Raw genomic sequence first — 25,228 nt, 5'->3', positions numbered from 1 at the left:
AGACAGCCATGCTGGCTAAGCCAAAGGTTTAGGAAATGACACTCATTGACACTATGTCTTTCACAGATGGTGTTTTTGAAATGGCAGGTTTTAGGCTGGAAAAGCTAGTTAGCGTGGATTCTCAATACAGTTCCTCAAGTAAACACATTTCTCTTTGGTATGCTACCTGAGAAAAGCTATGCACTAGAAATCAAGAAAATTACTTTGTACGCAGTATCTTTTCAAATGAATTCTGTTGAGCATCTCAAGAGGTACTACAATCCTAGAGGTGAGTTGCCAGGGTAGCACACATATATTCTTAATATATTAAAATATATTGCATTCTGCCTTGAAGCTTCTGGATTGGGCAGACCTAATATAAACATAAGGAGTCACGGTCTGCCTCTGGATGCTGAAAGGAGCAGGGAATTGTGCATTTCCTTACCCTAGGAACTCTGTATAAGTCCCAGAACACAGCCCTAGCTTCGCACAAACACAAAATACCACTCTTGTAGGTGATATCACACTTGCCATTTAATTTCACCGATTCTATCAATGTAGCAGGATAGATTTCTGGAGCAGCTGCTTGTGTTTTCCACCTTCAGAATGCCTGGATTTAGTTGATCAGAGCGCTACTGTCAAGGACTCAAGAGCATGAGAAAGAGGAGGAGGAATGGTGAAGATCACCACCCCATCTCCTGACGCTGCAGGAGAAGAGGAACGCAGTGTTGATTTACAGCAGGGGTTTGAGTGAAGTCAAAGCTCATAGATAGGTGAACAGAAGAGTTGAGAAGTGTTAGAGGGGAACTATGGTGGTCCAGCCAATTGATGCGTTGCCACTGGAGAGTCTTTCTGATCCCCCTTCTCCCAGAACTCAGCGTTCGTTAAGAGCGCAGGAACGACCGAATCAGACATTTGACCATGAGTAGTCACCGTAAGGACTGCTGCTAGGAAGGAAGGAAGGAGGAGCCCAGTTTGGAGCAACGCCATGATTAGGGTAGACAGTGTTCTTTTGTCTCTCTCTCTGTTATGAATGAATAAACTCATTAAAAAGGACTTATCTTGTTTCTCTGCTTCTTACTGCCAAAGGGAAGGAGTAGAATTCCTAAAGCCCCGACAGCTACACGCCCTTGTCTGTGTTCTTTTCTTTTACCATTAAACTCAGACCCTGGACCCTAAGGAGTAAATAGGCTCTGGTTCTTATTCTCCGCGCCACCGTGGTCAGGGAACTGCAGATAATTCAACTCAGTCGGAAGCAGCCTCTGCGGCTGCTGATAAAGGATGCCAAGCGATGAGTAAGTTCAAAAACTCTGCTCTCTGTTCACGACAGCCCAGCTTTCCAGTCCGAGGTGCAAAGGCATACCCACCAAGTGTCCCGATTTCCCAAGGACGGTCCCAGAATTAAAAAGCCATCCCAGTATCTGATTTGATCTCGGAATGTCCCTATTTCCCCCGCTTGTGCTGAGCTCAGGGTGGAGGATGAGTCGGTACTCATCCTGAGCAGAGGAAGCAGCAGTGAAGGCTGCAAGGAAGCACCCTGTTGCCTCTCCATGGCCGCTGCTGCTGGCCTCTTCCCTTGGGCATCTCATAGCAGCTGCTGGAGAGTGGGCGAGGTGTCAGGGGTGCGTGCAGGAGCCAGGCCCTGTGACCAGTAGGGCTTCGCAGGACTGGGGCCTTCCTAAGTTTGTTCTGAAGAGGCAAGGCGTGGCTGCACAGGTGAGGCCGTTTGGTAACTCAATGCACCTGGGGGCAAGAGCCGGGAAGGGATATAAGGTCAGCATTTCCCTTCGGCTCTTTGCCACAGCAACTTGTTTTCTGCCTTGCTGCGTTTGGCTTCTTGCTTCCTGATCCTCGGACCTTGGCTTCTTGACTCCTTGCTTCTCAACCCTCAACTTCATGACTCCTTGCTTCTCGATCCTCGGACCCTAGACTTCGTGACTCCCTGCTTCCTGACCCTCGGACCCCTGGCTTCTGGACTCTCGTTCCTGCTCCCACCCCGCCACCTTGCCCCTGGTCCCAACGTCCTCAGCCGGGACTTCGATCGCCCGTAGACTGGACTGTGACAGGGGAAGAGACTGCTGCCACTGAGGCCCAGCCCTGTGTGAATTGCCAGGTCTGAGGGACAGGCAGAGGGCAGGGCTGCCCTAGGAGGGAAGGAAGGGGGAGCAGAGTGGAGCACAAGGAGTCTTGATTTTTTTTTAATTAAAAAAGCATGATTTGTGCTTCTGTGTCTAATTTTGCTCCTTTCTAAAATTCATTGTGTGCTCTTTTTGTAAATCTACCAAGAAATAAATTAAATTGGGATTAGGGATTTTTTCTCAGGATGGTGGAGGGTGTCTGTGCTGTGTTTCATTGGTAGGGACACGGGTGGTGCTGTGGTCTAAACCACCGAGCCTCTTGGCTTGCCGATCGGAAGGTCGGCAGTTCAAATCCCCGCGATGGGGTGAGCTCCCATTGTTCTGTCCCAGCTCCTGCCAACCTAGCAGTTCGAAAGCACGCCAGTGCAAGTAGATAAATATGGCGGGAAGGTAAACGGCATTTCCGTGCGCTCTGGTTTCTGTCACTGTGTCCCATTGCTCCAGAAGCAGTTTAGTCATGCTGGCCACATGACCCGGAAAGCTATCTGTGGACAAACGCCGGCTCCCTTGGCCTGAAAGCGAGATGAACGCCACAACCCCAGAGTCGCCTTCGACTGGACTTAACTGTGCTGTCTCATTGGTGAAGGGTAGTGACACTTGCAGTTCTTCTGATAGGAAATGCTCTACGGAGGAGAGGAGCAAAAACGGGGAGGGTCAAGTAAGGTCAGTTATGGGGGACTGAGAAATGTCCCTATTTTCATCTGAGGAATGCTGGAAAGTATGCAAAGGGACACAGCTTTCTGCCTCTCCCAGCACACCTTGACCACCCTTCATTTTTTCCTGCCACTCCCCAAAACCGTATCTCACATCCCACACATCTGTTCCACTTCCCAGTGGGGAGGAGTTGCGGTGGAATGTGTGGCCACCCACTCCCCTTTGTCCCCCGTTGCCCGGGGGATCCAGGCCACGTCAGAGCCCGGCCAGCCAATCCGCTGGCTGGGGGGGGGCATGGCCGGGGCCGTTTAAACTAAGGAGTGAGCCAGAGGACTTCCTCTTTGGCTCGCTTCCTCAATCACCCGCCCTCCTTCCCTATTTTGCGTGTTAGGCAATGGCCTTGCTATGGACTTCGGTTGGTCGCCTTGGTTGTCTGAGGGGCCTGGTAGGAATTTTTCCACTTGGCAAATTGGCACTCGCCACTTGGTTTTCGCCTACCTCGTAGCAATTGTCACAACTTTGTTAGGGTTGCAGTTAGGCATTGTTTGACCTTGTGGGGGGGAGGGGAGGTGTGGCCATCACCTGCCCCTCCATGCTTAAGGGTATTCCGTTAAAGGAATCTGGGGGTGTTGATCTAGTCCGAAGCCCAGCTGGGGGGCTAAGGCCTTGACACGACCCTGATGGGAACACCAGGGGGAGCTTGAGTTGGTTCGCATCAACAGGGCTCCCCCTACCGGTGGCTTACCCTTACTGGACTTCCTGCACAATGGGCAGGAGTCAGATAAAGTCAGGTCGAATCAATGCCTAAGCCAATACCGCTCACATTCTGTAATTCAATAAAGTTGTGGCCAAAATTTGCCCAATAACATAAACCTAATATCTGTGTCCTTGTGTGAGTTATTTCCAAAGAGGGGGTGGCTGCGGGGTCTCGCCGCTGTGTGCTGCCACCTGAGCCCCCAGATAAGCCACTGCACTGACAAATAGTGCCACGAGGGAAGGTGTGAAAGGTTCCTTGTGCCTCTCACATTCAACTTGTGTCAGCTTGACTTGTGCAGCTACGTAAACACCTTGTGTGTTATCACACAGGTACTATGGCGATCCGTTTTGGGGAAACGAAGCCTTCCTGCATGTATATCGTCGCTGCATGTAAATCTGTGTTACAAAGCTGTTTCTTTAATGGGGGGGGGGGAGGCTGAAAAGGGTGAGGGAGGTCGAGACTTTCAGACATCTAAGCATGGCTGACGGACAGACAGATTTGAAAACTGGGCATACTGTATTGTCCTTGAGAACGATGAGTCATCCCCTACATTTAACAGTGGTATCAGGGCAGCAACGCCAGGCAAAACATATTGCTAAAGGCATGTGAAGGAATAACTTTTCAGCTGAGTGTTTTTGCCAAATGGCCCTGTTGTTCAGGTTATCTGCCCTGATGGTATTGTAAACATGAAGTCAAGGTGGAAATCATGTTCTTTTTCATTCTATCAGTGAGTGATAGAGTAAGGCAGAAACTGTTTGACAGTGGAACAATCTCCCTCAATAGGTTGTGGGTTCTCCTTTCTTGGAGGTTTTCAAGGCAGAGATTGGATGGCCATCTGTCATGGATGCTATAGTTGAGATTCCTGCATTTTTATGTGTGTGGGGGGGGGGTTGGCCTAGATGACCCTCCCAACTCTACAATTCTGTGATTCTACAGTAAGACATGAGCGAAATACTTCCTGTGCAGACTTGGCCTCTTCAAAGTGTCTAGATGCAAAGTTCAAGCTAGGGCAAGCCCACCATTTGACACGGGCTAATTCAAGCACCAGATGACAAAATACCATGACAGGGCAGCAAACTGGTTTATTCAATGTATACAGTGGTACCTTGAGTTAAGAACTTAATTAGTTCTGGAGGTCCGTTCTTAACCTGAAACTTCTTAACCCGAGGTACCACTTTAGCTAATGGGGCCTCCCGCTGCCACCGCACCACCACCGCATGATTTCTGTTCTCATCCTGAAGCAAAGTTCTTAACCCAAGGTACTATTTCTGGGTTAGCAGAGTCTGTAACCTGAAGCGTCTGTAACCCGAGGTACCACTGTATTTTCATGCACAGTGGTTCCTTGGTACTCGAATGGCTTGGCTCCCGAACAAATCAGCTTCTGAATGCCGCAAACCCAGAAGTTAGTGTTCTGGGTTTGCAAACGTTTTTCAGAAGCCGAACATGTGACGCAAAGCTTCAGTGGCTGCAGGAAGCTTCTGCAGCCAATTGGAAGCTGCGCCTTGGTTTTTGAACAGTTTCGGGAGTCGAACGGACTCTCGGAGCAGATTAAGTTTGAGAACCAAGGTGCCACTGTATATATTTACCCTCGCTGAAGAAGGTCACAATTTGGATTTTCTGCCTCAGGTATCAAAATGCCTTAATCAAACACTCTCACTATATTGTCTTTCTCCCTAAACTCAGTTCGCTTTGCTCACTCACTTTTCATAGGGCATCTACATGATGTTGTTTTCAAATCATTGCCCTCCTTTATTTTTTGTTCCTTTCAACTTATCTTAGATTGCATAAAATCCAACGTTTTGAAAATAACAGAACAATAGCAATTATTTCTACAGCCGTAGATCACCTTAATACTGTATTCTTTTTTTTAAAAAAAGGTGTGGCTTTGTTGAGTGCAGTGATATTTTATGCCAGTGAACCTATCTTTACCAGCATACCTTGATTACTGCTTTTTTGGCCAGGCACTATTTTGTCCCCATGCTTAATTTTTAATCCACCTTGTAATTAGAACAAATTTAAATGCTAATTTTTAAAAGGCAGTATTTAAATAGGCACACGATATACCGTAAAAACTTTATGCAAAGAAGTGTATAGTACTATCTGCAGATTGATTTAACATTTTTAAACTATGGCCACTGAGATTTTATCCATCTATTTATTTTTGCCCTAAACACCTTCTGATATTTTACATGGTTTTATGTATAATGCTCTAAAATGGACATGATGGGAGTAATCTATTAAAGCAGAGATGGGTCTTATGTTGTTGAATTCCCATAACCATCAGCCCCAACCAGCGTGGCCAATGGACCGCAGTGATGGGGGCAGGAGCCCAACAATATCTGATAGGCTACATCCTCCATCTCTGTATCATGACTCTGTTACTGTGAAATCACAATTCATTTTAAAGGCTCTTGCCTGATAATGCACAGCAGAAGAAGCCTAGTGGGTGGTACCCTGTATTATTGCTGAATACTTCTGCGTGCTACCAAAATTCCCACCCTAATAACATGCTAGGTTGTTATTTAAAGAAGAAATACCCAAATAATTCTCACTTGACTTGAATGTGTATTATTGTTCACATTCACACAGCCCCCTCCTACTGACCTATTTTCCTGGCAAACACTAATTACTCGTTTCTACAATGTAACTTTTGGGTGTGGAAGTAGGATGCTGTAATTATATGACTTTCCATGCCAAGGCACTTAGTGGTGCAATCTTTCGCTCACAACCCCAGAAACACAGTTGTGCACTAAGAGAGGCTGATCCTGAGAGTCTGCGGGGACTCCCTTCCTTTGCAGTTTTGGCAACTGAAGGAGATGGCTAAAAGCAGCATGGCAGATCCTTAGTCAGAAAGGAGGCTTTGCATAAAGTAAAAACAATCAGACCTTTCAAGTGTCCCTATAAAGTGAGATGAGCGCCGCAACCCCAGTGTCGGTCACGACTGGACCTAATGGTCAGGGGTCCCTTTACCTTTACCTTACTTTCCAGGGACAGTCCCGGATTTACAGAAGCTGCCCCGGTTTCTGATTTGATCCTAGAATGTCCCTGTTTTCCTTAAAGGTAAAGGTAAAGGTACCCCTGACCATTAGGTCCAGTCGCGGATTACTCTGGGGTTGTGGTGCTCATCTCGCTTTACTGGCCAAGGGAGCCGACGTTTGTCCGCAGACAGCTTCCGGGTCATGTGGCCAGCATGACTAAGCCGCTTCTGGCAAACCAGAGCAGCGCACGGAAACGGCATTTACCTTCCCACCAGAGCGGTACCTATTTATCTACTTGCATTTTGATGGGCTTTTGAACTGCTAAGTTGGCAGGAGCAGGGACCGAACAACGGGAGCTCACCCCGTCACGGGGATTCGACCTGCCGACCTTCTGATCAGCAAGACCTAGGCTCTGTGGTTTAGACCACAGCGCCACCCACCCCTGTTTTCCTGAGGACGTCCTTATTTTCATTGGAGAAATGTTGGGAGGGTATGGAGTTATGCGACACCCTGAGCCAAGGATATAAGTAACCATACAACCTTTAGAAAACATCTGAAGGCAGCCCTGTATAACTTTATGTTTTTACGTATGTTGAAAGCCTCCCAGAGTGGCTGGGACAATCTAGTCAGATGTACAGTGCAGAAATAATAAAATTATTATTATTATTATTATTATTATTATTATTATTATTAAATAATAATAATAATAATAATAATAATAATAATAATAATAATAATTGAATAGGATGTCCCTATTTTCATTGGAGAAATGTTGGAGGATATGCTTTCACTTATTCCAGCCAGGGAACTATGTGGTAATGTGTGCCTGTCCTTCATCTCTTCTAACTTCTCATTTGACACTCTCAGTTTCCCTTAAGTTTACCCCCACCCCGCAACACACAAATAATTCAGTGTTTGCCTCCAACAACCTTGGGGCCTAGTACTTTGGTCTTGTACCATAGCCATACCGTGTCTCTCTTCCTCCAAAATAGGCACAAGTCAGCAAGAGATTATGGCCACATGCCTCATAGGCGTATCATTCAGCTAGGTTGCTACTGGCGCTGTCAACAGGGATAATTTAAGCACATACAAATTGGAGGGGACTAAAATAAAACACATCAGGCATGCTTTGTATGCCCCAACACGGATACTCCAGATATATCCAACATTTAGATTGAAATGGGCTGCTTTATTAATTCCCAGTTGTTGGTTTTTGTACCAGGGCCAGTTCTGTCAATTTTTATGGGGTGATCAGCTTTCGTATTATATGGATAACTTGCTGTTTTTCTTGCATCGTATCTTGAATTTTGTATACCCTTTTTTCTTATAAGCTGCCTTGGATCTTTTTCGATAAAGGACTCAAGTGACATTTAACAGCAAATTATTTGCATCTCGCCCGTCAATAGTGAATCATTGTGCATTCGCATAAAAATAGTGAACTGTTATTAGTCAAATAGCTGAATCGCTATTTAGTTTTCTACATTAAATGCCGTGTTGCTCCCTTTTTCCTTTGGATGCTGTAATTGCCTTGTTTAAGAACTGAACGTTTTATAGTGAGGTGTTCACAAGTGGCAAAGCTAGGTCCAAAGGGATTCCATGTGAAGATCGTAAGAAGGGAGACTTCCAGTATCCTGCTAGACCCAAGAATCATGGGTACAGATCATGCCTGAATGTTGGTGTTTTCTTTTCTGTTTCTTTTCTGGTTTGGGTACCAAGTGTTAGATGTATTAATGCTTAGAGCTAGAGTGGAGTCCAAAGATCAGGTTCAATTTTTATTTTTAAAAATAGGAAAGAAAATATAACTGTGTTGTAGGATGGATATGTGAAAATATACAGAATTTAACTGCAATATGTATTGAGAGAGGCAGTTATTTGTATCACGGCAACAGCACAAATTTATATGGCTTCGTAGAAATACTGGGGGGGTGAGGGGTGGGAGGGAAGGAATGTTGGTGCCAAGGAACCACGAGTGAAACTCAGTTTGTGGAGTTTGTGTAAGAGTTCACACAGTGCTATGGGATTAACACGTGACAGCAGCTCTCATGTTTTTGAAGAACGTATTTGAATTTAGTTTCACTTGCCTCATACAACATGCAAGAAAGCAGAAGGTCTCTTCTGGATCCAAAGCCATAGTTCACCTTTCTGGCACCCTTATGGTTACTCCAAATTTAACTTCCAAGTAAATGTGTTAATGTCTGGATTCTGCAAATCACGGCAAATGTAGGTCCCTCCCATAAAGATCATACTCTTTGTAGAGGATATAGGCTTTAAGAACTGGCGGAACGGGAAGCCTGTTCATGGACCGCGGCTTCTGTGTCCCCTCCAATCCCATACATTTACGTATTTTCAGGCGGCACAAATGCTTTAGCGGGCGAGGATTCTCTGGAAGACAAAAATGAAACAAAAGAGGGAAATGCAATGGAAAATATGTCCCATTAACTTAGTGACTATCTAAGAGGCACGGGGAGGGTGATCAGTTCACACTACAAACAACCAGCATAGCACATAGCAAATACGATGCCAGCACAACCTAAAAAATATGTCTATTTAACAATGTGTACAGTATATTTTTCCTCTGCCCTCCCTGTCCCTTTCCCCTTGTGTTGTTTTTCTTTAAGACGATGAGCAATGCAGGCAGGGACTGCCTTGTTTTAACTGATTGTAATGTAAGCCACACTGGGAGCCCTTTTTTGGCTGAAGAGTGGGGTACAAATTCTCTAAATAAATAAAATTAATAAATACTGCTGTTTTTGCCACTAATACCCATTTCTTAGAATACATTATGTGCTGCTGTGACATAATGGCTTACGGCATATGGCTTAGCGACTCTGCTTAATACCTTGCCCATTCATGCATGATGCTATAAAAACTAATGATTATGCAGGTCAGGTGAAGCATAGAGCCGGAAAGGGGGGGTTGTCACCTAGTTCAACCCTCTGCAATGCAGGCAGTCTCCCATCCAATCTGAAACCATACCAGACCCTGCTTAGCTTTGCAAACATGCCAGCAGTTTTATCGCTGGACCACTAGGAAGAAAGCAAGCTTTTTTTTTTGTGGCTCACTGCCTTTACCAATAGACTTTCTAAAGGGCAATATTCAAATTAAACCACATTCACTTATGGATTACCGCTAGTGCACTGGGATTCCCACCCCACTTATCCCCCTCATGTGCCCTGCGTTGTCCCAAATCTGTCCAAGGTTTTAGGGAAATCGCAGGTGGAGACCATTCTGTTGTGGAAGGAGAAACCTCTGCACTGATGGAATGCGTACCTTAGCACTATGCTGAATGCAACCCATATTTCTTTTCTTTTCCACATAAGGGGTTACAAAGCAAGCTCTCTCCCTTGCTACATCCACTCTGACAATCCCACACATCCCAAGACTCATCCCTCCATCTGGGTTCTTATCTTTTTTTTTTTTTTTGCTAGGCAGAGTATTACTAGACTTCCCTCTGCTGATTCTTAACACATTTATATGGAAGTAAATCCTCTTTATTCTAAGTAAAAATGCTTAAAATCAGGGGATATATAATCCCTTGGAAATAAATGGGGCTATTGACAGAACGTATTCAAGTGCCCGAGAGGCACACTTTTGGATCTACGAAAAAAGTGGTCCAGCTATTATTTACAGAATTCAACAAAGTGCATATTTCCAAGCCAGGACTGCACATTTACCTAATATCTGCTGGATCTCTGCCCATTCTTTCTGGGTCTCCAGGACAAACTTAAGTTTTGTGCAAAGGGGAACATAATCCATGTAATCTATCAAAATACGAACGATGGGTCCTACTAAATGTTTCATCCAAGGAACGGTGATAAAGTCACAGAACTGAAACGAAATATACCCAGTGTTATTTTTTAAATCTCCCAAGGTATATGTCCTTGCAATAAAACTGTGCAGAATTCACAAATATATCATGATAAAATACAATGCAATAATCCAAGAACTATGGCACTTTGCTTTAAGAGACTGAAGAGAATTCTAGATTCAGGTAGGTAGCCGTGTTGGTCTGAAGCAGTCAAAATAAATAAAAAAATAATCCAGTAGCACCTTAGATGCCAACTAAGTTTGTTCTGGGTATGAGCTTCCGTGTGCAGGCACACTTCTTCAGATACACAGAGAATTCTTAAAAGATAAAAATGCCATCTTTAACTTCTACTATTCTGTGTGTCTTTGAGAGATATTGGGATGCTACATTCTGCAATGAAAACAGATACATTATTTGACATCTGTTTGCTTTTGCCCTCTGATTAACTGATTAACAAGATTAACAAGATTTTCTTTAGCTGCATGGCACTGTTGTAGTAATGCTGATTTCTTATGACCAGAAAAGATGGCAGAGGTAAACAGATCTATCACTTGTTCATATATCTTTCCCTTAATCTAGGAACTAATATAAGGTCAGTCAAACACAGGACAGACCTCTTTGCACCTAGCCCCCAAGAGGCAACTAGGATACCAAGTACTGGAACGACCAGTGGTCTCTTCCGGCTTCCACTGGTACCACCTTAATATTATTTTTCATTTGAGCTATTTTGTGTCTGGGATAGCTTTGTTGCCCACATAGCACTGCACATAATATTGGTGATGTTCCAGCAAAAGTTCTTCCTAGCACCATGCGCCAACTGAATGTATATCATTTGTTCATGGAGTATTCCTTTTACCAGTGGGTGATAAGATCAGGTTCCTATGAAGTCAGTGGCACTAAATCAGCTGGCTTGAATTTACGTACTGTGGCCTAAGTGATTTTAGAAAGCTAGACCAATGGGCCAGTGTTCTGTACGCATCCCTAAGCATCCTTATCAGCTGAGGAAAGAACACAAAACACGTGCCAACATTTTCTTCCTACAATAGCCCTTAGCTAGCAGCATCAGCCTCACTCTATACTTGGACTTTGTTATCATGGCTAAAAATAGAGGAAGGGCTGATTATTCATAAAAATCTATCCCCTATGCTCCATTTTCTGTTGGAAGCAGGTACTCTAGTAATAGTGAAATGCTTACGATCTTAACTATAACAATAGGTAAAGGTAAAGGGACCCCTGACCATTAGGTCCAGTCGTGACTGACACTGGGGTTGCAGCACTCATCTTGCTTTATTGGCCGAGGGAGCCGGCGTACAGCTTCCCGGTCATGTGGCCAGCATGACTAAGCCGCTTCTGGCGAACCACAGCAGCAGACGGAAGCACCGTTTACCTTCCCGCCGGAGCGGTACCTATTTTTCTACTTGCACTTTGATGTGCTTTCGAACTGCTAGGTTGGCAGGAGCAGGGACCGAGCAACGGGAGCTCACCCCATCGCGGGGATTCGAACCGCCGATCTTCTGATCGGCAAGTCCTAGGCTCTGTGGTTTAACCCACAGCGCGACCCGCGTCCCTTCAATTAAGAGTAGTACAGAGCAGAATGGAAAATCCTGGAATGTGCTTACTGGATTATCTTTAATGACACAAGATGTCCATCCTGGTAACACCTCTTCCTCCGGAGTTGACCATACGAAAGAATTTCCAAAGATGTCCCCATGCATGCAGTCAAAACACAGATCCACAAGGTATCCATGATTCAGCAGCAGCCTTAGCATCACCTCGTCATTCAAGGCGTACTGAATAGCGCTGGGGAAATGGGTGTCATTCACAAGGTTAAAGTAGCAGTTGACGTTTGCTCCGTAAGAAAGAAGCAACCTGACGATTTCATGGTTGCCAGCTCTCACGGCCACGAGGAGGCAGTTGAGAGGGTCTTTATTTGGGTCTGCGCCAGCTTGCAGTAATACTTCGGTGGACAGAATGTCGTTGTTGGAAACGGCAAAGTAAAGGGCCGTTTTCCTTTCGTCGTCGTAACTTTTAGAAATGTGCTCTGCCAGGATGGCGTTGACATCAAAACCATTTTCAATGAGGAGTTCCAGGCACTGTGGATTTTGGCCATCTGCCACCGAGTGCATGGGACTCTGCCCGCTTTTCCGGACTGCACTTTGGGATGTCACAGGAATTAGGAATTTCAGGGCCCTAAGGGGAGAAAATGAATTTAACGGGGAATCTGAAAAACACAACAGGCTGCCACACTTTTTCTGCCATCAGGAAAGCAACTGTTGTTTCAGTGCTGGAACGAGGTGTTGTGTACACTATTATTTTGCTACTTTTTCAGTTGTGGGCTTTATAGTACAGTGGTACCTCAGGTTACATACGCTTCAGGTTACATACGCTTCAGGTTACAGACTCCGCTAACCCAGAAATAGTGCTTCAGGTTAAGAACTTTGCTTCAGGATTAGAACAAATCGTGCTCCAGCAGCGCAGCGGCAGCAGGAGGCCCCATTAGCTTAAGTGGTGCTTCAGCTTAAGAACAGATTCAGGTTAAGTACGGACCTCCAGAACGAATTAAGTACTTAACCTAGGTACCACTGTATGTTCTGAGAACTAAAGTCCACTATCTGTGTTAAAGGTATAATTATACGTACAGCTTTTCACTTGATTCTTTATGGGAGGACCTGTAGCTCACTGAGGTCGTAAAGTTCAGTTCTAGCATTTCCACTTGAAAAGGTCTCAAGGTAGGAAAACGCATTTACCTGAGGTTTGGACTTCTGCTGCTACCTGGAGCAAACAGAACAAGACTGGACGGACCCAGTGGTCTACCACACACACACAAATTGTTGGTTTCTACTTAATCTATGACATGGGTAGGCAAACTAAGGCCCAGGGGCCAGATTCGGCTAAGTCGCCTTCTAAATGCGGCCAGCGGACGGTCCGGGAATCAGCGTGTTTTTACATGAGTGGAATGTGTCCTTTTATTTAAAATGCATCTCTGGGTTATATGTGGGGCCTGCCTGGTGTTTTTATATGACTAGAATGTGTGCTTTTATTTAAAATGCATCTCTGGGTTATTTGTGGGGCATAGTAATTCATTCATCCCCCCCCCCCCAAAATAGTCCAGCCTCTCCACAAGGTCTGAGGGACAGTGGACCAGTCCCCTGCTGAAAAAGTTTGCTGACCCCCTGATCTATGAAATGGGTGTCTAGCCTACATAATCTTCACTGTGGCAGAGGTTCACTGTTGTACTGAAAAAGCGCTCTGGTCTGAAAAGAGACACTTACTGCATTTGGAAACTCTGTGTAGATAACAATACCAATGCATGACTGATGTGGTAGCGCTAGTCATCTGTGACTGGAGATAGTTGTGCCCACACCTTTCTAACAGCACTGCGAATTTCTACATGCTTTATTAGTACAAGGTCAGACCCTCCAAGTGTCCCTATTTTCCAGGGATAGTCCTGGATTTACAGAAGCCGTCTCAATTTCTGATTTGACCCCAGAATGTCCAGCTTTTCCTTAGGAGGTCCCTATTTTCATTGGAGAAATGTTGGAGGGTATGCAAGGTTGGGCAGCTTGTGACCAAGGCTCCTCTAGCAACTTTGGTTTTTTTAAGGGGGGGGGTTAAATTTGTAAGGAGAGCACAATAATTCTCAAAAGCATTGAGGCACACCAAGTTCACGTCTTGTCATGTACTGTATCTACTTGTAACTGGCGGCCTTGAGAAAGTTAGGACAGTGTCTCTCAGTCGAAGCCTATTTTGCAAAGTGGTGGGAATAAAGTACAATAGGAGTGCACTGTAACCAACCTGAGATTGGCCAGGAAACACATCTTATTAAAGAAAAGCAAGTGATTTTCAGTGAGTTCTATGCAGGGCTATTTTTTTTTAAATAGAAAAGATGTGCTGGACCCCACCATGACTGTCTCCCTTGTTCTCTTAGAATGGCAATGGTGCCCACCTGAGAGGTGCCAGAACAGAGCTCCGGTGAGCTCCAGCTGAAGAAAGTCTTGTTTCTATGCATGTTTACTTAGAATAAGGTAAAGCGACCCCTGACCATTAGGTCCAGTCACGGATGACTCTGGGGTTGCGGTGCACATCTCGCTTTATTGGCTGAGGGAGCCGGCATACAGCTTTCAGGTCATGTGGCCAGCATGACTAAGCCGCTTCTGGCGAACCAGAGCAGCACACGGAAACGCCGTTTACCTTCCCACCGGAGCGGTACCTATTTATCTACTTGCACTTTTGACATGCTTTCGAACTGCTAGGTTGGCAGGAGCAGGGACCAAACAACGGGAGCTCACCCCGTTGCGGGGATTCGAACCGCCGACCTTCTGATCAGCAAATCCTAGGCTCTGTGGTTTAACCCACAGCACCGCCCGCGTCCCTTTACATAGAATAGTTTTCTTAGAATAGAAGCCCCCTGTTCACTGGGGCTTATTTCCCAGGTAAATGTGCATAGGGATGCAGCCGCAGACTTTAAGCTAATTTGGGCAGGACCCTGGCACCTTCTTTGGCTTATATTACATTGCTATGGTGTCATGTACATTGGTAGTGGCACATACATACCGAAGTACTGTACAACTAAAATCCAAAATGAAAACATTTCTACTCTTTTTCACACAAATATATGTGAGCCAGGAGAGCGAAAGAATACTCACAAATAATGCCCCTCGTATGCTGCTCTGTGTATAGGGAGCTGCCCTGCCTTATTAGGCAAATTACCGTCACCCCCATATTCCAACAGCAAAGTTATGCAGTCTGGATTTCCGCCTCCAGCTGCTTCAAACAATATCGATGAGCCATCATCAGCTGTAGCATAAACATCGCCACCTAGCGGAGGAAGACAAACCAACCATTTAATTTAAAACAATGTTAAGTAAATACTCGCATTAAAAAGGGTAGCAATTTCTTCTCCTGTTTATTATTTTCTGAATTCCAAAATGGCCTCAGAGTAGAACAGAACGTTTTAAGGGTGAGCACATTTTTTTTTCAGGATTTGACCACCACTTCTATGCTGACCCATACATCTCAGAGACTGATTTATTTGCAATTGCTACCGGTATACTTGGAATGGAATGACTGCAACTCTTCCAATTTTATATAAGCTAAAAACTTAAATGCCTTTGTGGTATGCCAGGGAAATAAAAATATTGTTGTGATTCTCTGTTGCAGGCACAAAAATCAACCATAAACAAAAATAAATGTTCATTATCAAGGTGCTCTATGATAGAATTGTCACATCAAACTTGGCAGTTGCTCATTTGTGTCTTCTAGTTTACTATTTCACTACATGTGTCTAGATGATTTACAATTGCAGCAATTATTAGGACTGAAACTGAATTTAAACTCAGCAACACTGGGAATCAAAAAGGAAAACATGCAAGCCAGCCCAGGTTAAAACCAAACAGTTGCAAAAAGAATAGTATGCAGTATTTAATTAAGGAAGAAATGGTTCATCGACGATGTTTGGGTTATATTTTCATTTTGGCCTAAGAGCTGCATTAAAATTACATTTTTAAATTACATTTTTATTTACATATCACCTTTCCTACAGAGAGTTCATAGTGGCATGCAAGGTTCTCACCCTCCCTATTTTATCCTTACAACAATGCTGAGAATGAAGTAAGTTGAGACAGTCATAAGGTCAAGGTCACCCAGTGAGCTCCACGGCTCAGAAAAGATTTGAATCCTAGTCTCCCAGGTCCTAGTCCATCATTCTAACCACTACAGCATACTGGTTCATGACAGGCATGATGAGTTTTTAATAGGCTTGAGGGTTGGTGGGACCAGTCCTAAAACTTTACCAGGAGCAATGTAATCAGCTTTAATTTGAGGTGTACTTTAGGGGCTAAGCTAAAGGTTGAGAGCAGAGGAGGACGATATATATTTTATATCTTGCTTGCTTTTAAAATACCCCAAGGAATCTTTTCAGATGAGAAAGGCTACAAATCGAAATTAATTGAGGAACAGTTGGTTGGGGACAGTTCTTCAATACGAAATACTTGAAAGAGTCCACTGCTCCTGAGTATAATGAGGATTCAGGTATAGAGAGCAAAACCAAAGAAATGAGGTTTTGTGCCTATGTGACCTTGTACTGCCTTATATAGCGCAATATTTAAATACCCGTGCAATGCCACATCTTAATCTCAGTGTCACAAATTGTCAAAGCACTATTACTTTTCTCTCTCCTCGACATTTTATGAACAGTTAACGAGGTACAAAGAGGAGATTTCTACGGTTGGGTTTTTCCAATTCTTTTTGTATACTGCTCTTACTTGAAGAAAGTCAATGCATTATAGATAGATAGATTATACCATTATAAACTCAGACACAACCCTGTGAGGGAAATTCAGTGACATGCCCAAAGACAAAGATGTTCAAGGCTGAGCCAATAACTGAACCCAGATCTTCCCAGTCTGTCCAACACTCTATCTCATTACACCAAACTAGTTTTTTCCTGGCTAAATAGAATGACAGGGCACGGGTGGCACTGTGGGTTAAACCAGAGAGCCTAGGACTTGCCGATCAGAAGGTCGGCGGTTCGAATCCCCGCGACAGGGTGAGCTTCTGCCAACCTAGCAGTTCAAAAGCACGTCAAAGTGCAAGTAGATAAATAGGCACCGATCTGTCGGGAAGGTGAACGGCCTTTCCGTGCACTGCTCTGGTTCACCAGAAGCGGCTTAGTCATGCTGTCCACGTGACCCGGAAGCTGTACGCCGGCTCCCTCAGCCAATAAAGCAAGATGAGCGCCGCAACCCCAGAGTCGGTCACGACTGGACCTAATGGTCAGGGTTCCCTTTACCTTTACTTAGAATGACAGTTTGACTCATCTAAGGCAGCTACCTACGGTATGTTCCTAAATGGAGTTTAGGATGGGTAAGCACAGAAGTGGACTTGAATAGATTCGGGCTATGCCCTCAGAGATCCTGGCTAGGTTCTGCTTGTGGACTTCCCATGGGCATGTAGTTGGCCACTGTGAGAACAAGATGATGAACTAGATGGACTGCTGGCCTGATCCAGCAGGAATCTTCTTCTATTAGGGTTCATTTGAGGTATAGTGATACTAGGGGCAGCCCAAGTCAGACCCATTGAAATCAATGAATGCAAGTTAATCATGACATAGATACCATCCTAGGTTTCTGTTCCCTGGACAGATGTGGCCTGAAAGGAGCCCCTAAAGGCCTTGAAGGAGATGATGATGATAACAATAGTACCTCACCCATCTGACTTGGTTGCCCCAGCCATTCTCGGTAGCTTCCAACATATATAAACATAATAAAAACATAATAAAACATCACACATTAAAAGGCTTTCCTATAAAGGGCTGCCTTCAGATGTCTTCTAAAGGTTATAAAGTTACTAATCTCCTTGACATCTGATGGGAGGGCATTCCACAGGGCAGGAGCCACTGCCGAGAAGGCCCTCTGCCTGGTTCCCTGTAGTTTCAATTCTCACAGTGAGGGAACCGCCAGAAGGCCCTTGGCGCTGGATCTCAGCGTCTGGGCTGAACAATGAGGGTGGAGACACACTTTCAGGTATACAGGGCCAAGGCCATTTAGGGTTTTAAAGGTCAGCACCTACACTTTGAGTTGTGCTCAGAAACAGAGAGCCTTGCTGCAGCATAAACTGCTACCTGTTGAAGTACAAGCCCACCTTTATGAATGAGATGCTCCAGCACATCACAGTGGCCGTATTCAGCAGCTACACCTAAAGGAGTTACTCCAAATCCGTCTCTTAGGTGCACGTTGCCACCATTCTTCAGCAGCAGAGCAATGATGTCATTGCGACCCTGTTTCGCCGCTTCGTGCATTGCCGACCAACGTTTTACACATGGCTGATTGACGGTACAATTGAATTCAATCAGAACGGAAGCCATTTCATACGAGCCCTGTTTTGTTGCTTACAGATTGAAACAGACAAAAAGAAGAGATGAAACATTTTCTATATTGTCCTTATTCTGCACTCCTCGCAACCCCACTAAGTTCAATGAGACTTATTCTAATGTAGGTGAGTATAGCAGAGGCAGGAAATCACTTTTGGTCAGAGGGCAAAATCTGATCCCAACCAACCTGTTGAGAGCAGTATTCCAATGGTGGCTGCAGCAGAGCAACAACAAAAAAATAAACTTTATGGCCAACGATACATATGCACATGCAATAGTTCCAAAAAAGCATGCACACCATTCATCCATATTTGCAAAAGGTCCCTCGTGATCCTCTAACCCTTCCCCCAAACCCTTTATAAAATATATTCAAAATTAATATTGGCAGAGTAGGGCTTCCTCTTTCTTTCTGTACCACTTCTGAGACAGGATATGGGATATGGGGCAGGAATGCACATCCTTAGAAACAGCAGCTTTCTGCTGCTTCTTACCTGGGCTTTTCGATATTAATTTGAAGGGTTTAAAGTACTTGTGGCCTCTTCCAGAGGGGTAAGACCTGTCTTTTTTTCTGTATAGATGGTTTGTTTGTTTTTTAGGTTTTTATTGGTAGTGTTTATTGTAACTGGTTTTAGTGTTCATATTGTGTGGCATAAAATGTGTTCATTAAGCTGGGGGGGGGGGCATTCTCCAACTGCATGTCCAGTTTCCAGGGTGACCAGCCTTTGATTCTACATGAACTAGCAGCAAGCCCAAACACTGCAAGCCATTAATGAAGCAATTACCAATCAGAAGAGGAGTCTCTCCTTTCCGGTTAGTGGTATTGGGCCAGACCCCCTTTTCCAACAGCGTCCTGACATTTCCTACATGGCGAGATTTGGCTGCCAACGTCAACGGTGTCTCTCCATCGCATGTTTTATATTCCCACATTGCTTTATAAGATGCTAGATTTATTATTTTTTAAAAAAACAAGCAAACACCTGTATCAATGCCACATTTGTAAAAATGCACATATATTTTTAAAATTTAACAATACAGTGGTACCTCGGGTTAAGTACTTAATTCGTTCCGGAGGTCCGTTCTTAACCTGAAACTGTTCTTAACCTGAAGCACCACTTTAGCTAATGGGGCTAACCGCCGCGCAATTTCTGTTCTCATCCTGAGGTAAAGTTCTTAACGTGAGGTACTATTTCTGGGTTAGCGGAGTCTGTAACCTGAAGCGTCTGTAACCTGAAGCGTATGTAACCTGAAGCGTATGTAACCCGAGGTACCACTGTAGCTTGCTTATTAATTTGTGTCTTATGAGAACATGTATGTATTTGATTCATGCTTTCATCTTAACCCAAGCAGGCTCCTCTGTACAACTTCTGGATGAGATCTTGCCTGAGTAGCAGAATGTTCCATGAAGGGAAGGGCGCTAGAGAGTATAAATCCAGAACTGAGAATAAATACGCATTGGCAATCAATGGCTGCTAATCATGATGACTATATATGCTGACTCTAGAATTAAAGGCCACATTCTTCCAAATGCCAGGTGCTGGGGAAAAACATGGGGAGACACCTTTTGCTCTCACATCCTGCTTGTGAGCGTCCCATAGGCAACTTTGCGAAATAGAGTAATAGGAAATTTGATTTGACTTATTTCTTTGCTACTTTTCATTCAAATGAATCCCAAAGTGGCTTACAAGCAATAACAACATGATAGAACATAAGAGAACATCATAAATACAGCATCTACCTGTGTTCTCCCTGATGCCTCATGGAATAATGCATGAACCAGACCTTTGAATTTAGTAAGGAAAGCATCTTAAACTTATTTAAAAGTGTGTGGTCTGCTCATTGCTAGAGGCATAAAAAGAGGAGGCAAACATTTTAAGGCAGACGAAATGGGATAACCAAAAGGGTTTAACAACTTATATTCCACACTATGCTGCTGGTTAACTCTCGGAGTGTTTTATTTTTTGTATATAATTTTTTAATTAGTTTTTTAACATATCATTTTCAACAGTAATTAGACATACTTTTACATCTTATTCAATTTTTTTGACTTCCATCAATCGTGCCTGAAAATTTTCCAATCTAATCTCTTAGTATGCATTTCTTATCTTCCCTATTACATTTCAAACTCATAACCAATATCTCTATCTTTTTCTACTTTGTAACACTTCATATATATCTCCTTACAAAACTTATTATAATCCTACTAGCATAATTGGTTGATTATAGTTGCTCTTCAAGTAATTCATATACATCTTCCAATTTTCTGTAAAACTCTGGTCCCGCAGGTTTCGAATCCTTCCTGTCATTTTGTCCAATTCTGCATAGTCCATTAACTCTCGGAGTGTTTTAAACCCCGCTGGGAGCTCTGTCCCACTGGAGAGTGTGCAAAACTCCATGTTTTGAATCTAGGCACACAGTCAATTCTTTTGGTTAATTACACACACACCTATTTAACCTCCACAACAATATTTTCCATCTCTGCTAACCTGTGCCAACTTACCATCCAAGATTACTTCAAGTATCTGCTGAATTGGCTGAGCAGCAGCTTCATGTAACGGAAACCAACCTCTCTCATCAGCCTCATCCAAAGCATACTTGTATTTCACATAGTCTTGAAGCTCAGATACTCGACCTCAAAAGAAAAATAATAAGCCAGTGTGAAATAAACCCAAAGGCTAACTCCATGAAGAGCAACGGTCATCTTTCAAAACCAGAACATCTTTAAGCTAAATAATTTGGTCAGGGTTAATTGGCAAAAAATACAGTGATGCTGTTTTGGGGGTAGAAGTCTACAGCCCCACTCAGTAGAGTAGGAGGGTGCCTGTTAAGTTGTGGGTGAACATATCAGACGACACAGCAATTCTTCAAACAGCTCTTGTTTATTCACAGGCCAGAACAGAACTGAACTGAAGGGTTCAGCCAGCCTGCTTATATAGAGCTCCACTACAGCGCAACTGTAACCACTTTCTGTAACTATCCAATCACTGAACGTCACTTTCATTCCCTTATTTGCATATGTGGACCTGAGTGAAAACTATCTACAGTATCCCCCTGCTGGCCCAGGGTGAGAACTTCAGTACATAACAGTGCCCAGATGCAGCATAGCTTTACCACAGTTTGAAGTAATACATATAACCATTGAAGGAGCTCCCTCCCATTAGACTATTAAGTTCTGAGTCTACAATTACCCAACTTCACCACCATTCACAACAATAACTGATGGTAATACAACCATCTTAACAGTGATGTCGTTTAGTACTCGTACCTTCTCTTATAGCAGCTACAAGCTTCCTGTTTTGATCGCTGACTGGTAGAAACCTAGTGGAAAAAATGATAGGAGAGACAAGGTATAAATAATATCTCAAGCTTTGGGAGTCTTTTCTGCTATCTCACTGCATATATCTGCTACTTCCCCAGCCTAAATCATTGTACCAGTGGTTCTGGTTAGAGGTACATCTATGTTGAGCAACACAAAAGGACAGAAGCATGCAAAGGAGTTGCTAATTTCTCAGCACTTGGGCTCAGCATGTTTCCTAGTTCTCCCATATTTCAAAAGTGTTGTAAGACCTGCCAGATGCGGTTGGTTTTGGTTGGGCCAAATAAGGATTGCCTTTGTAAGAACTGACTGAATGCTATCACTCTTCAATAGACTGCATATTCTTTTAGGTTTATTAGTATCCATGTCAAACCATTGAAAACAGGCCATAAATTTACATTATAAACAACTCCATAGGATCCTACAGCTTACTCTTCCAGAATAACTAGAGATTGTACCCAACAGTCGGAGGTTCAAACCAATTAGGAGAGATATGGGGGTGAAATATTGACATTCAGGCACCAGGCGCCAGACATTCAGACCTGGGCTGCAAGATTGCTGACATACCTTGCCTCATGATCAGGGGAAGAAGTTTGCTGGCTCCTTGCACTTTCAAGGGACTCCTGGATGCTAAACTGAACAGCATAGCCAGTGAGATGATCTTCATCAGTGCCCTCATTTCCTTCCATCTTCTTGGCATGGGTTTATGAGCTGTTCTCAAGCCACAAAATAAATGAGAGGTCATATCTTGCGTGACTTGTGCTGAAAAGCACTCTAATTGTTTAAGTACAGTGGGGTTAATGGTTAAGCAGAGGTATATAAGAAAATATAGTGTCATAACTATACACAGTAGTAGGGGAAAAACAAAGTTAAAGAATGACTAGCTCCTATGCCAAAGAACTCTTAGGCTTCACTTTCTACTCATCACTAGAATGTACCTCCACATTTAACTAACACTCATATGGCCATCCAAATGAACGATTTTATGCAACCAAACTGATCAGCTGCGGCTCTCTAGCAAGACACAAAGCTTCCCTGTTCAGCATTCATGTTCAAGATTTGCACAAAATATGAATTGATAATTTTCTTGGTTCTTTATTCTAAGGTGAGAGTCCCATGGACTGCAAGAAGATCAAACCTATCCATTCTTAAGCAAATCAGCCCTGAGTGCTCACTGGAAGGACAGATCGTGAAGCTGAGGCTCCAATACTTTGGCCACCTCATGAGAAGAGAAGACTCCCTGGAAAAGATCCTGATGTTGGGAAAGATGGAGGGCACAAGGAGAAGGGGACGACAGAGGACAAGATGGTTGGATAGTGTTCTCGAAGCTACCAGCATGAGTTTGACCAAACTGTAGGAGGCAGTGGAAGACAGGAGTGCCTGGCGTGCTCTGGTCCATGGGGTCACAAAGAGTCGGACACGACTAAACGACTAAACAACAACAAAGATTACATATGTGAGATTCTAACCTAGCTCTTCTAACTTCATATGTGGAAAAACATCACAATTTATGGTAAAAGGACTTGATGGCTTTCTTATTGGTGGCTGTTTGCTAGGTGGTGGCCCCAAACTGGAAAACTGCTAATAACTTGACACTTTTGGCTACAAAAGGCTAGCAAGAGAGATGTAAGCACAGAATAGACACACAGACTGATGATTTTGCTGAAATCTGGTATTGCTTTATTCCATATATAAGAGAGACAGAAAACAATTGAGATATCCTCCCTTCACACACAGGCAATTGTAGAATGACCTGTTAAGATGAGCAATGAGAAAAGAGTTCACATTCAAAAATCCCATGAATTAGACACATTAGGTTAAGCTCACCTGCGACAAAGTGCTAGACATTCAAGGAAACACAGCAGGGTGGAAGACGGTGTTATGTCAATTTTATCTTTTTGGTGATATACTGGTAAAATGATCTGAATTGGTATCATAATGGATTGTGTTAACAGTTCATAAATTAAAGCATATTTTTAAAGTTCTGCCTTCTAAGAAATTAATAAAGTTCCAGTGGCATAGCACTGGCAGTTTCCTTTGGAAGGAAGTCAATGGAAGCTTATTGGTGCTTTGTAACATTTGCATTTATTTACAAATATACAGGTTGAAAGCACAGCTGAAACATTCCAACAGACAGACAAAGCTCACTGATTACACACCAGATCTTCAGGGAGACAGCCAGCACCCTAAGATGCTTGCAGAGCCCAGATTCTGCCTTGTGTCTCCTTCCCTGTCACACTCAAACTGTGTATTTTTCCATACACAGATATGAATTTTCTTACAGAGAATGGGGGAAGGAGAATATTCAGATGAATCATCTCTTCTGACCATCCCCTAGCTTCTTTGGCTCCCACTGAATCACGTCACCAGAATATAATTGGCTATCAACACTATGTCATGTCCATATTTTTATTTATTTATATGAAGTATTTATATATTGCTTTCCATCAGAAAGTTTGCAAAGCAGTTTACAAAGTGGTACAAAGTGCCTTAGGGCAACCCACACCGATAGCCCTACTCACAGAAAACTGATAGAAAACCTGCTGTTTTGTTTCAAGCTTTTTAAATAAAGAAATAAGCAGCATAATTCCCTTGTGCATTCTCAAATTATGATTCAGTTAAAAGCTAAGCACTTCAAAGTCAGTAGTTTTTAAGATATTTAAATATTTTTGTTCTCCAAGAGTAGTGTTTTTCCATAATGATTTTTGATGCTCACAAACATCCCTAGCAACCATAGTTTTATTAATATTAAGCACACTGGACAGGTGTTTAATATTATGTGGATAAAAACTGTAAATTGGAGTTGATTAACACATAAACAATCTAAGTGCCATTAGCTTTCCTCCCAAAAACTGAAGAAAAGGACAATAAGCATGCAGGCTCGGATTATTAAAAGCAAGATAATTAATCGCAATCTATATTTGGATTTATTCCTAGTTTTAAGATACCACTATAAGGTTAATTGACAATCTATAGACAAAGGGAGCTTCTCACCTTTTCAAAATCTTGCCATTGTTTCATTGGGCCCTGAATTTCAAGCATGCAAGTATAGGCCTTGCAAATGGCTAGGTCATGTGGCATTTCTAAAATTAAGTACACAGTTGGTAGTTAAATTAAGATCTGACCTTATCCAGCTGAAACACAAGCGGTCTCCAGCCTGCAGGAAAGTATGACACATGATAGCTCCAAAAGCTCATCAAAAGTAATCCGAGGGCTGACTGGTATAATAAGATTATCTGCAACCTGATTGGCTCAGCCAGACCACTTTAAGAAAACAAATGAGCTGTCATCTTACATTAGCATTGTAATCCCAATGAAACTGATCATTAACATTCCCATTAAGTGTAGTCAAGGATCACACCTAGATATCAGATTCTAAAAGCACTGCTATGGACAGGGCTCCAGTGAATTTGAGAGAACTGAACTATGATAGCCTCAACCATGAGCTGGTATACTTTTGATCTGAAAGCATCTTAACATATGCCTATGAGGCATACAGAAAATGCATCAATTCTACTGGCAGCATGCTTGGCAAGATGCCCAAACGAAGCTCACCAGTTCATAATGGTGACAGCTACTGTTATCTGTTTATTTCATTTCCCCTCTCAGCATCTGTTCGTTACTAGAAGTACTGCTTCCATTCTGAACAGGAAGGCAGTTTCTAAGCTAACTTGACTTTCTGCCAAAAAAATGGGTCAAGGTGATGTTGATTCTGGTAAGTTAGGGAGTGA

At 43.3% G+C, this 25,228-nt stretch overlaps 1 protein-coding gene and 2 long non-coding RNA genes across 5 annotated transcripts in view; all 3 read right to left on the bottom strand.

Annotated features, from left to right (window-relative positions):
• LOC308486741 overlaps positions 1-25,228 on the bottom strand; it is a 433,510-nt gene that overhangs the window by 246,525 nt on the left and 161,757 nt on the right. The gene's annotated exons all lie outside the window — the stretch shown is intronic.
• Positions 501-3,071, bottom strand: LOC308486795. The gene is made up of 2 exons (XR_013991317.1): positions 1,782-3,071; positions 501-1,712 (listed from the first exon to the last, which is right to left on the bottom strand). It is a non-coding gene; the product is annotated as an uncharacterized lncRNA (long non-coding RNA).
• Positions 8,266-24,973, bottom strand: ASB15 (ankyrin repeat and SOCS box containing 15). Of its 3 annotated transcripts, none has more exons than XM_081023689.1 (10): positions 24,623-24,973; positions 22,065-22,208; positions 21,447-21,499; positions 20,682-20,813; positions 18,967-19,125; positions 17,956-18,201; positions 14,961-15,132; positions 11,934-12,504; positions 10,181-10,334; positions 8,266-8,888 (listed from the first exon to the last, which is right to left on the bottom strand). In XM_081023689.1, the coding sequence occupies exons 2-10, from the start codon at positions 22,184-22,186 to the stop codon at positions 8,716-8,718; spliced, it is 1,782 nt and encodes a 593-aa protein (XP_080879815.1). In that variant the 5' UTR covers positions 22,187-22,208; positions 24,623-24,973; the 3' UTR covers positions 8,266-8,715. The 3 variants fall into 3 exon arrangements, with proteins under 3 accessions (XP_080879815.1, XP_080879814.1, XP_080879816.1); XM_081023688.1 differs by having other exon boundaries at positions 24,492-24,632; XM_081023690.1 differs by lacking the exon at positions 10,181-10,334 and having other exon boundaries at positions 8,736-8,888; positions 24,492-24,632.

This window comes from Podarcis pityusensis, assembly GCF_964106645.2.
Source record: "Podarcis pityusensis genome assembly, chromosome: 10".
In the NCBI taxonomy this organism is placed as follows: Eukaryota; Metazoa; Chordata; class Lepidosauria; order Squamata; family Lacertidae; genus Podarcis; species Podarcis pityusensis.
Note: the sequence above shows the minus strand (reverse complement) of the source record. Positions and strands in the feature narration are given on the sequence as shown.

Excerpts from the sequence above, each read along its gene's own strand:
- ASB15 (XM_081023689.1), bottom strand. The coding sequence starts at position 22,186 with ATGGAAGGAAATGAGGGCACTGATGAAGATCATCTCACTGGCTATGCT. Across the intron at positions 21,500-22,064 it reads TCCCCTGATCATGAGGCAAG|GTTTCTACCAGTCAGCGATC; the intron begins GTATGTCAGCAA and ends TTTTTCCACTAG. Across the intron at positions 12,505-14,960 it reads GCATACGAGGGGCATTATTT|GGCCCTGAAATTCCTAATTC; the intron begins GTGAGTATTCTT and ends TTCTCCCCTTAG.